Here is a 12849-nt window from a genome sequence, read left to right as displayed (position 1 = left end):
ATAAGCGTAAAAATAGAGCATCAGCCTTATTAGATGACATCTACAAACGCGGAATTGATCCAGGCGCCTGAATGCAACTATTCGTACTCTTGGGAGGTGCGTGTTGCGTGCAGGAAAATGAAGGCGCTTCAACTTTCCTGTCCCACGCAGTCTCGGAAGCGCGCGGCACAGTCATCGCTTATCTAGTTTCGTCTCTTCTCTGTTTGAGACCTAAATGTCATGAGTGAAAAAGTGTCCTCCGGTGTTTGTTTCAACTTTGATTGGGTGGAATAATTATACGTAAATAATTTTCAAGCCTCGCTGGGAATTTTCTTCTTCTGCTTTTCCTCTCATCCACCTCATAGACTACGCCGTTAAAATACAACGCGATCCAAGGTATGTACCCATTCTTTTGAAGAGAAGGTTAACGTTTAGTGGGTGAATGATCGATTATCGATATTTCCTCTATTTGAAGCTATGATAAAGAATCGATTGTTAAAGTGTTCTTTGCGAACACCCTGTTTATCGATCCTTTTCCATAGGTTCAAATAACAGATCGATTGATATATCGCGAGTCACGCCACGCCACTGGTAAGGCTGAAAACTGATCCGACGCTGATACGATCGAGTTTGACTTTTTTAATCATCCTGTAGCGGAAATTAAGTGGTTTGGCTTGTACTATTAATCAAAGGTATCCCAATGGCGCAATCCACGCTGAGAGCTGAGCTCAGACATATTTTCCACCAATCGAAGTGACCTGATAAATTGCCCAGTAGTTCAAAGGATTGTTTTTTCTCTGAAGCAGAGAGCCCGAAGGAAACGATTTGGTTCGAGCCGAAAGATTTTGTTCACACCAACTCAAATATACTCGCCCGTCAAGAGTATTTTTTATGTGACGAGTTTGTTAATTAGAGCGACTACGTTCGGGAGATATATATTCGGGTAGAAAATATACATTGATGGGTGGATAGAGTTTCAGAATCGGACGGAGGTATATCTGTAGCATTCTGGAGAATGATTTGGAAGTAATTTGAGTCTACTAGTAATAGGGAAATGTCTATAGGGACTAATCGATATACTATACTAATTTACAAATAAAAGAGGAATATCCATAGATCTGTTGGAATAATACCGTATGATGACCAGATTAATACTAGTATTCTTGCTTGTAGATAAGACGTGGAATTTCACTGAAATCTGGAAATTTTGATGCCGAAAATATGCGATTGAAATTTTAAACGGCTTTTTCTTACTTAAAACTAAGCGCTTTGAACTAAAAATTTTGAACGACTTCACCTCCGCTCGACTTAATCGTTTTCGGGCGATTTTTGCGCGAGTTTGTAGACACAAGAAATAAGTTGAAATTGCCTATAAAGAAAAATTGAATTTCCACAAGGGGGCACTGCTCTCCTCTCCTCCCTTGAATTTCACGACCGCGGTTGGGATGAAAATCATTCTCAGAGTTTCAAGGTTGCCACATAATTAAGAAAATGAAATTCCCTGACATTTCCTTGATCTTCCCGGCACGATTTGTTGAAATTCCCTGATAATTGAAGATATGAAAGGTGGTTAAGAAGACAAAATTGAAAATAGTTCTCAGGCAAAATTTGGTGTTCGAAATTTTAAACCTACTCTAGAAAGAAAACAAACGTGATACAACGAATTTTCCCTAACATTTTTGTCATTTCCCTGACAATTTCCGGTTCTCCCTGGCTTTTTAAAATTCCCTGTCATTTCCCGGTTTTCCCAGTATCGACTAGCTGACGGTATTGACAGACTGGATAACCCTGGAGTTTGAGCAAACTAAAGTCCCTTTTCCCTCGGACAGCCAAAACTGTCCAAAAAAATTCATTGAAATTGCCGAAGAAATTAAATTTCAAGAAGGGGCATTGCTCTCCTCCCCTCCCCAAATTCCACACTCGCGGTGAAGACGAAAAACTTTCTCAGTGTCAAAACTATCGGAAGTCGAAACGGCGTGAATGGCGGTAACGAGCCGCGCTCTGACGCTCAACCGGGTTGCGCTCTTTTCCTGGTCCGGTCAGGCCTCCGGCGTCGCGGTCATCCATACCGACCAGCCAACAGCGACCAGGAACCACCAGTGGCGCGGCGTGCTTTGCGATATATATGTTGATCGGCCATTTAAACCTATGGAAAAGTATCGATAAACAGGGTGTTCGCAGCGAACACCTTAATAATCGATTATTTACCACAGCTTCAAATGGGGAAATATCGATAGACCGCAAAGCACGTCACGCCACTGGGAACCACGTCGAATCTACGCCGCCCGAAACTCCAAAAACAGTCCGACATTGGGCGCCCGGGTGCTAACTTGAAAACTGGGCTTGGGGCGCCCCGACGCGACGGTTGGCCGGTGGGCGCCAAGCTGGGACGCCCGGAAATCGGGACCCCTCCTGACCTACATCTCTCCGAACCTTGTTCGGTATCTCGCCCGCACGTTGTAAAAACGTTCACAAAGTCAGCAGTTCGGAATGTCAGGTTCACGAGAAAAAATGAAATTGCTGATGTGACAATTTTGTAGTTACGAAAGTGTCAGACATGTTTCAATGTAAATTTTACAAAAAAAAAAAAAAGTGCTAATTTAACCACCCCCGTGGTTAAATTAGCTCAATGACTGAAAAATTGACTACAGCTATTTAGAGGAGAATTAACTGTTATTTGGGTAATTTAAGGATATGCTATGGGGGATGAAGGTTGAGAGAGTTTAGGGTAGGATGAGAAAGCACAGGCAGACCAAGACCGGTTTTGGGTTTTATACACCTATCAAAGCGAAGGGCAGTGCCTTCGCTTAATTGAACCAAAGTTTAACGGTAACATGTCTTTTCTCGTAAGAGAATCTAATCAACATTTTTCCAAAATAATCTTGACCCTTTAGATAATTGCTACCTCGGTTATTGAAGAAAAAAAAAAATCATTTCATAAACCTCGTCAGACAACGCTGCTTTTTATTCACTTGTGGGCCAAGCGTTGACCGTGCTCTTCAATTAGCTATCACCGGGTTCATACAGTCGCCCGCCAATTGGACGTATTAATGCTAAAAGGAACTATGTGCATAAGGTTTGCGTGTGACATAGTTCCTTTTAGCATAAATACGTCCAATTAAAAACTGTGTCGAGAGTTATTGGATGATTAGCTGGACTTGTTTTAAGTTCTTTCCATACAAAGCTGAGGCGGTGAAACGATCCGCCCCACCTTGGTTCGCGACCTTTCCTCTTCATAAAATGATTCATTGCGCTTCTTGTCAAGCGTTTATTGTTTTGATAACTAAGTAACAAGAACTGGAATTTTTCGACGCAGAGAGGAACTTAATCAGAGCTAAGTAAATCTCGTAAAATAAAGCTAAAATAATTTATTCACACCTCGCCTTCATCTACTAGGTTGCATCTCAAAAACTTTTGAGTGGAGGAATAGTTATCTATTCGAAAAAATGAATGCGCCTCTTACAGAGTGAGATTAGAAGTTACATTCCAAGTGAGAAAATGTGCCTCGAATTTTTGCATTTTTCGACGCAGAGAGAGGAACTTAATCAGAGCCAAGCAAATATCGTAAAATAAAGCTAAAATAATTTGTTCACATCACGCCCTCATCTGCTAGGGTGCATCTTAAAAACTTCTGCGTGGAGGAACAGTTAGCTATTCGAAAAAATGAAGGCGCCTCTTACAGAATGAGATTAGGAGTTACATTCCCAGTGAAAAAACTTGCATTTAATTTTGACAGAGAAGTGGAAGGACTGATTGTTTTATTCTGTAATATTTCAAGGTTCAGTTTTTGTCTGTCAAGTTCATGTAATTTCACAATTCATGCAAACCATTCAGATCATATTTTCACTCCCCTTATACGTCGGAAAGCAGTGGAGAGGTACTTACTTCTTTGACTTGTACGCAAAATTAAGAGGTAACAGGCAAGCCACTTGTGTGGGCTGCAGAATCATCGTTTAATGGCTGAAACGGATCGATCCGCAAATAAGCAAGAATGTCTTTTTCAACGCTAGGTTCCCACGTCCAATATTAACTTGCGTCCAGGTATGTTTGCAATCGTTCATTTTTTACCTCGGACAGTTGTTTAACTTTCACAGGAAGAAGCCGAGTGCACATTGATTAGCGCTGACTCTCGTGAACGCCTCTACCCGCCGACTAAATAACAGGCCCTTCTTTCTCTTGAAACGTTTCTTTTCCCAGGGTCTCTACGGCAACGAAAAAAAGAGGGAAAAAGTGAGTAAAACTGAAACTTTATTACTTGCCAAAAAATGTACGAAAAAAAGGTACATATGGTGGTAGTTGAGGCACATCAGTCGGTGTACGATACCATTTTTGTCGGTGCTGAGCACGAACCACCCGTGGACCAATTGGGAAAAAAAGTTCGGTGGTTAAAATCGTAAAATGAAGTTCCGTATCAGCCGTATTATTTGGTCCATGTTATTTTTGACTCAAATTTTGGAACTTTTTTTACAGTCCGGCTCCTGCTACTAATCCCTTTCTGCAGTTCGTTCACACGAACGCATGCATAGTTACATGACTTGAAAATTACGGTATGACTTGAAAATGGGAGCCAAAATTGTGCACCGTAATATACGGCTCACATGACCAAAATGTTTTCCTAAGTACAGGGTTATAAGCAAATACCAGCTAATTTTTCAGTGTGCACCTTTTCCGACTTTTTATACCTTCTATTTGAGTAAATCTATGGCCAAAAGCGACACCACATACCATTATTGCGATGTTGCAAAATTTCCGCTCCTAATTTTCCTGAGGAGAAACGTGCCAATTTTGCTGCTACCTCTCCATAGAAAAAATAAAGTATGACAGGAAGTCTGCAACGTCGGAAACGGAGATACGTGATTTCGCACTTTGGCCATGGCAATGTAAACGAAAATTTAATAAAAATTTTAAATTTTGCACGATGCATATTTTTTGCTGTTCGCTTTGCAATCCGCACCGATGTAAAAAATTGTTTATCAGTCAGCAAAACTCTAAATTTTTTTTGCCCTTGACTTTCTCCCGTAAACTTTACATACGTTTTTCTTGAAAAAGAATGAAAGTGACTTCTAATTAGTATATTTTAACCTTTTTTTTTATTCAAAATTCCACATTCCATGTGTATAATAGGGCAAACTATGAGGTATCTTCTTGATTCATATTTTTTTAAAGCACTTTGATCCCCGAAAGCTTTTCTTCCTAGAGGAGACAATTTGACAACCAGGGCCAGAGCGAGGAAAGGAAGAGATTTCGGATTGTTTGACGCACCCTGGAGCGTGGTATTGCCATGGTCACGCGATCTAATTCGTCGCCCCCTGACGAAAGGGCGTATCTGGATTTCCTCGTGAGCCCTGCTTTACCTGTAAACCAATGCTCTCTGGGGCTCATCCGGAAGCCGAGATACGCTGTTTCGCCGAAGAAGCGAGGAATTGTCGGTGTGGAGACGGGAGAAAATCCGCAGACACCGAGACATACGAGTCGCAAGTTGGGAGCTTCGCGCTCGGATCGGTCTGTCTAGTAGCCGCAGCGCCCGGCCCGGGGTGGGGGGAGTTGGGGGGGGGGGGGGGGCTATTCGCACTTAGTTGGATAACTAGGTGCAACCGAAAATCTTAAATCCATCCGCTGGTCACCTCCAATTTTAACGAATCCACGTCCTGTGCTGCCAAATCGTGCAATAGTACTAGAGGTCAGGGTTGCACGGGTGAAATGAAAAATATGTAATATTGAAAATTCTTGTGATATATTTCGAAAACTTTCACAAAGTTGTAAAAAATATGAAACAAATGAGACATATTTTCAGGGGCACATTTTCTCACTTTTAAATCTATTTTTCTCCAATATCCCATGTCAGAAAAAAAATTTGAAAAATACTGCGAACTCAGCGCAGTAAGCACTCGCAGATGAAGCAATAAAATTTTTGTGTGCAAATTCTCCATTTCAACTCATTATAATAGCCTTTTTCTCCTCGAAGATATAAACCAGAGGCGAAAGTTTTGAAGACGCCGCGATGGAGGTACGTGCTTTCGCACTTGGGCCACGGATGCACTCCCTGAAGAAGTTCTCAGGAGCGCCTTGCACCAGAGGCGTGGCGTGAATTGCGATATATCGATTGCCATCTAAACCTATAGATAAGGATCGATAAATAGGGTGTTCGCTGCGAACACCTTAATAATTGATTTTTTACCATAGGTGTAAATGGCATACCAATCGATACATCGCGATTCACGCCACGCCACTGCCTTGCACATCCGCCACCGTTACCACCCGACGGCCGACGGCCCAGAGGCACGACCTCTGGCGAGTTCAAATATTGACCCTGCACCATGGACCATGGACCATGCGTCCTCGATCCTTTGAGCGCGCGAGGCGTCACGTAGGGGTCGCGTCCTGTCGTGGCGTTGCGTGCCATGCGAACCCGCGGAATCCTGCGCCTGCCAAATCCCACGCCACGCTGCGTTGCGGCGGGGCGCGGCGTCCGCGGGTTCTTTTTCAGGAAACGCGGTGCCGCCGGTTCGGGTCGTCGAACGAGCGGCGCTGGGTGCCATGCGGCGTCGCGACGCCACGGGTGTCCGCTCACGTGCGAGCAGCGAGCATCGGCGCGTGCAGGCGAGCGAGAGCAGACACCATAGAGCACGCACGCACTCGCACTGCACTTGCGCGTTGAGCGGTGAGGTAACCGAGGAAGCGTGTCCGATCCCGGCGCCACCCGCCGTTGTCGGCTCAAACACCCAACACTCACCGCCATACTGCCGTGATAGCTAAAAGGAAGAACGCCGTATGAGCCTTTAGACGTTGCCAAGTTTTTTTTTTTTTATAAAAACTGAAAATACTGGGTGAATCGTGAATGTTTTCCCCAAAATTTTTTAGACAATTTCGCACGCAATCAAATCTAAAACATCTGAACATTTCAAAGAAAAATGTTCATGAATGTCGTCAAGAATACATATTTTATCGAGGGAAAGTTGGCAACCCTCGAATGTTCATACGGCGTTTTAACTAAAATTGTTCGAAGAAACATAGGTTCTTAACTTTTAAGCCGAAATTAAATGTAAATTTTACCTCTGCACAATTTTAAGATAGAAACCATTTGGTTTTTCTTATAATTGCAACTTATATGTTTTGTTAAACTCCTATCCTTAATTTTAAACAAACAAACATCTGAAATTTCAAAGAAAATGTGCATGAATGTCGTCAAGAATACATGTTTTAACAGGAAAATTTGGCAACTCTCGAATGCTCTTACGGCGTTCTTCCTCAGCATTGCAGTATATTCCATGACCATAGTCCCAAACCACGTATCTCCAGTGTAATCTTTCAAAATTTCTCATCCTATTTTATTTTTTTCCAAGAGAAATAAGCCGAAAATTCCAGCTTGAAATTTTTACAGAATACTTCGCGAAGAGAGAAAAAATCAAGGAAGTTTTCGAGAAACAATGTTGACTAGTTTTCCACAGAGAAAATGAAATATGATAGGAGGTCTGCGAAATCGTAGACGGAGATACGTGGTTTCATACTTCGGTCATCCATATTGACTCTACAAGGGAGGGGAACATGGACAAAATGTGAGGGGGGATGAGGGTCGGCCCCTCCGAAGAAATGCGAGATATTTTGCTAAGTTAGTGATAGGAAGATGGTAAAATAATACTGGTCCACACTTTTTTGCGGGGAAACCAAGGCCGAATCATGTCCGACCTTTCCCATGGACTCGATCCACCCACAGTGCGGCGGATAAACAGTGGACCGGGGACCAAAGACAAAATGGTAAAGAGACCCCACATCGCTCTAGCGCCCCAGACTTGGAATCACCCGCAGTTATTTACCGGTCTGAAATTACATAATCGTCCAAAAATGACTAAAAAATCAGATTTCATGTACGATGTGGCAACCTCCCCGCGAATAAAGTCTCTCTAGAAAGTTCAGATTCGCATAAGCGCCAATAAGTTGAGAAGTGCGTAGGAAAGAAGGTGGGGGATTTTTAATCGTAGCAAACTACGAATTCTACCTGTCTAAACAAGCCGGCGACCAGCCGCGTTAAAAACTAAAATGGCCACAATTAATGGGTTTCGACCTTAAATCATAAGCCCATTCTAAATCTTAATCTCAAATCGACGGTGAAACTACCAAACCACGTATCTCGGTTTGCGACGTCGCAGACTTCCTGTCATACTTCATTTTTTAAATGAAAAACTACTTAACGTCCAGTCTTGAAAATTTCTGTGATTTTTCCTCTTCGTGCGGAGAAAATTCTGTGAAAATTTCAAGGAATGATATTGATTTGGTCTACTTCAAAAAAATAAAATGCGAGAGTAGATTTTTAAACACCGCAAACGAGATACGTGGTTTGGTAGTTTCACCGTCGAAATGTGGTTGATGAGAGAACCGTGGTTTGATTTCTTTTCAAGAAGGCAATATTTAAAGGGGAAAGATGTAGAATTTAGATCAGTAATTACCATTAATACACGGTGATCCAGAAGTCAAGTCCCGCACCACTCCCTAGCTCCAAGACTTTACGGTCCTCCCTTAAAATACGTTGCAATTTTTCGTTGCGTTGCAAATTATCTATCTTTCTGACACGCGGCTTTTCGTGGTGCTCATGTTGTTGACTGTTCAAAATCGGTATTTACTGACCAAATGATGTATAAATATTGCAATTTCAGTTGTGTCTCATTTTTCAGGCAATTTTGCTCCAGTTTTTGCATTGCATTGTGCAACTCGGGTAATGGGACTCCACACAAATACACTCTGAGTAGAGATGGAAAGTGAAATTCCAAAATGCTCAAAAATATAATTAGGTAAATAATGAAGTTCACAAAATTTGAAATTTATTAATTTTTTCGGGTTTATTAATGGGCCAGTTGCGCTGGTCGCAGAATTGTGTTTTTAAGCTTGATTCTTGTAGATTAGAAGAATTAAGAAGCTCTGTCCAAACAGCAACTATCTACGTTGAATATTAACCGAAATATCGTCCTTCGAAAAGTCGAGTTTTTGACGTCATCCACCGAGGTAGCACATAACAGGGTATTATAATACTACCGCGGCGGATGACGTCATAAATCGAGTTCTTCAAGGCGCGATATCTCGGTTAATATTGAACGTAGAAAGTTTATGTTTAGAAAGATCTCATTATTTTTAGTTGATCTCCTAGAATATAGTATAATAACACGATTCTTTGACCAACGCAACTGACCCGCCATTGAACTTTTGGAGATTCAGAAGCGTTTCAAATGATCTTCCTGTTTATGCAGCAGTATTATGCTACCCTACTGAGGTGCTAAAGTAGGTAGATAATGGTGTGGTGAACCCTGGTAAAAATTGGCAGTAGAATCTGTGTTCCAAAATACCATAGACCTACAGCCGGCTGTAAGATTTTCAATAGCTTCTATAGCCGGCAACACAATTTCTTATAGCCTTTTATAGCCGATGGCGACTAAGCAACAGCCTGGCGATAAAGTGTATGCTAAACGTTACTAATTACGGATGCTAGGACTTAGTGAGTTTTTGGACTACCGCTCTCTTTTTGGGCCGTAGTATCTTGATTTATTTGCTAGGAAAGCTCCGTACTTTTGAAGGATGCCTGCCATTCCTAATATGTTGGAGCGCCTTCAATTTCGTATGATACTGTGCAATACCTCTGGTGTGAAATAGTTGCTTCAAGCGCCGTGGTACGCTGCGGCGCGGCGCGGCGGGCGGGCAGCCAGCGCGAAAAGCGCATTAGCGCCTACAAACCTAACAGGGATACTTCACGGATTGCGCAATGCGTGAAGTATCCCTGTTAGGTTTGTAGGCGCCAGTGCGCCGCCGCTCCGCTTTGTGTTAGGCTCTAATATTTAATCTCGTGGAGTCAGCGTTTTTCAACTCATGATTTTGAAATGTTTGCACACTCTGTATGGATTATTCTCATTTTAATTGCTGAAAAAAAAATATGTATTATAAGGATAATATAATGTGCGTTTTGTAAATATTAAGGTGATTCCGTACAAACTTGCGGATTTCCAAAGCACACGAAATTCTACACAATCTATACTATAAGCTCTCAAGCCTCCTAATTTTGCGAAACTGGTAACGCTTAGTTCCAGCGTTCTACCGAGCCGATTTTTATGATTTTTGCGGCTATCGACGGGCAATTGTCTCTAGATAAGCCAACTCTTTTCAGATTTTCAAAATATGGCCTAGGTTTTTTTATATTAAGTGGTAAAGTTGCGAATTCTCCCATTTAAACAATGTAAATTTATATTTTTTGTCATAGTTCGTTTGAGCGTTCTACCGGGCCGATTTCTAAGTTTTTTGCGGTAATCGACGGGTAATTGACCCTAGATGAGCCCGCTCTATTCAGATTTTGGAAATAGGACCCAGGTTTTTTTTACAATCACGTTATAAAAGTGAGTGAATTTTCAGAATGCTCCGAGACTGCTACCGCTATGCGCGGGAGGATGCGCAGTGGTCGAGGAGGTTGCGCAGTAGCTGTGTAGCCTGCGCATCAGCTCTACACTTATTTACACAAGATTCGCCTCGTCTGCCTCAGGTTAGAGCGGTGGCCGAGTCGTCAAAGACGTCGGTAGCGTCCACTTGACATATGGTGTGGGTTCGATCCCCGTCTCCCGAAACTCTTAATTATTACCTGATGGTTATTTTGAATACGCAGCTCCATATCGAGCTCCAATGTTTTACCAGGGAATTTAAAAAAGATATCAATAAAAAGATATTAATATCAAGTTCCGAGACAAAGTTTATGGCCCAGTTAGCGTCTCGGCTGGAGGCAGCCCGGAATTTTGAAGGAAACCCGGGCGGACGCAACTCTGCGGCCAGTGTTACTCAATTCCTCGAGAAATTGCTCGAACGAGGACAATTTGTTATGAGTAAACGAACGTCTGCCGTCAACATTTCGCGAGTTGCTTAAACGCGCTGATGAATAGCGGCGACATTCTTGTGTTTTTACTTTTCCCGAGTCTGGGCGAAGACTCATTGCGAGCTTGCATCACGATTATTCTGATGCGCAGCTTGCGTGCCGTGCGAAAAGCGGCCGAGTTCGATGAGTCGGGCCGACGAGACTAATGCGACCACCTGCGATGACCGCTCGTCGTTCGCGTTTCCCCTGTTTTTCTTTCGCGAGTATGCGCGGAAAAACAAAACGCCCGACAGCTGAGAGTCGCCGCTATCCACACATTCCTGGAAAGTTTAAAAATATTGAGAAAACGGAGAAAACAGAGACCTATTGATATTCAGCGAGACTCAATTATTAGCGTTCGAGAAAAATTCTGTGACAATCGTTCTGGAACTCTCCACTGAAGGTACTCTCTCTATCAAGTCGCTAAATGCGCAGACTATATGATACAAGACTAAATTTGTAACAAAGGTCTAATTTTGGTGCTTGTAAAAACGAGAAAAGAGTCTATTGCTTACTGCCTAATTTGAACATGAGTCCTGAGACCCAAAAGAATGTATGTGTCGAAGGCAACTAGTCAAGGCTGACAGTTTACGGAATTCTGTAATTTTATGGCGAGGAGTTCACGGGTTTTCAGTATTTTGGGAAGAATAACTCTTCAAATCCGCGAACTCTCCTTGTTCCTTCTTTTCTACATGCCTTTAGTACACTTAACTTTCCACGGACGTACCAGCTTGACGCGACAATGAAAGTAGCCCCTGAATACAACTATTCGTGCTTATCGGATGGACGGGTTGCAGGTATGATAACACGAAGGCGTTTTAATTTTCCACGGATGTAACAGCTTGACACGACAATGAAAGTAGCCCCTGAATACAACTATTCGTGCTTATGGGATGGACGGGTTACAGGTATGATAACATGAAGGCGTTTTAATTTTCCTCGCCTTGGCGAGTATTCCTCATATTTGACTAGATTCTTCATATTATTACAGTGCCAATTAACATACGTTAGTTAGACTTGCAAGAGGAGGGCACATCCACGTGACCGCCTTCCGTTGCTGCGCTTCCCAACGCCAACACCTGGGACTTAATTCCAACCCCCAACTTCCCCCACCTATCGAGAAAAAACGTTATAAACATGCTCGCTTTACAGTTTTTCCACTCGCAATTATAACTTTAGGAAAACGATTTATTTCTTGTATCGTTCCTTACTCTCGGCGAAATCCAAAATTTAGAGCCTCAATCCCTTGTGAGACAATTTTACACAAACGCGGAAAAATAACTTGTGAACTAAGTTCGGCTTTAAAATTTCATTCAATGCCAAAATGCATTCATACTTATGCCAAGTACTTGTAAAATGAAGTGGGCGTATACAACATGTGATAAAAAAAACACCTACAAAGGGAATCGCATTAAACTTTACGAAAAGGAAATAATAAAATACTCGTAAAAGTGTAATACTACATTTCTTCGTCACAAAGAACCCGAAAAAGGTTTTCTAGGTGGTTATCGATGGTTAAAGTCGAGAAATGCTCATTTCTGGTACTTTATTGCAAGTCTTCCTGCTTGTCTAACTTTTCATGAGGAAACTAGCTCCCTAATAGTTTTTCTTTAAATTTTCAGTGAATTCTCTGCACAGACCCTGGTAAAAATTGGCAGTAGAATCTGTGTTCCAAAATACCAAAGACCTAAAGCCGGCTGTAAGATTTTCAATAGCTTCTATTGCCGGATGCACACTTTTTTATAGCCTTTTATAGCCGATGGTGACTAAGCAACAGCCAGGCGATTAAGTGTGTGCTAGATGTTACTAATAACGGATGCTAGGACTTATTGAGTTTTTGGACTACCGCTCTACTTTTGGGCCGTAGTGCCTTGATTTATTTTGCCCGGAAAGCTGCGTGCTTTTGAAGGATGCCTGCCATTCCTGATATGTTGGAGCGCTTTCAATTTCGTATGATACTGTGCAATACCTCTGGTGGTTGCTTCAAGCGC

General features: G+C 42.3%; 1 protein-coding gene across 2 annotated transcripts in view; it reads right to left on the bottom strand.

The window, feature by feature from the left end:
- The window catches only part of LOC109038145 (uncharacterized), a 56325-nt gene that overhangs the window by 34355 nt on the left and 9121 nt on the right, over positions 1-12849 (bottom strand). The window contains exon 2 of one of the 2 annotated variants that reach the window (XM_019053103.2): positions 3865-4181. The exons of the other annotated variant lie outside the window; for it this stretch is intronic. Within the exon in view, the coding sequence (XP_018908648.2) occupies positions 3865-3929 (65 nt within the window). The 5' untranslated portion in view covers positions 3930-4181. The remainder of the gene's footprint in view (positions 1-3864; positions 4182-12849) is intronic. 2 annotated transcript variants of the gene reach the window in all.

This window comes from Bemisia tabaci, chromosome 5 (genome assembly GCF_918797505.1).
Source record: "Bemisia tabaci chromosome 5, PGI_BMITA_v3".
Taxonomy (NCBI): domain Eukaryota; kingdom Metazoa; phylum Arthropoda; class Insecta; order Hemiptera; family Aleyrodidae; genus Bemisia; species Bemisia tabaci.
The sequence above is the reverse complement of the archived record's forward strand: the minus strand, read 5'-3'. Positions and strand labels throughout refer to the sequence as shown.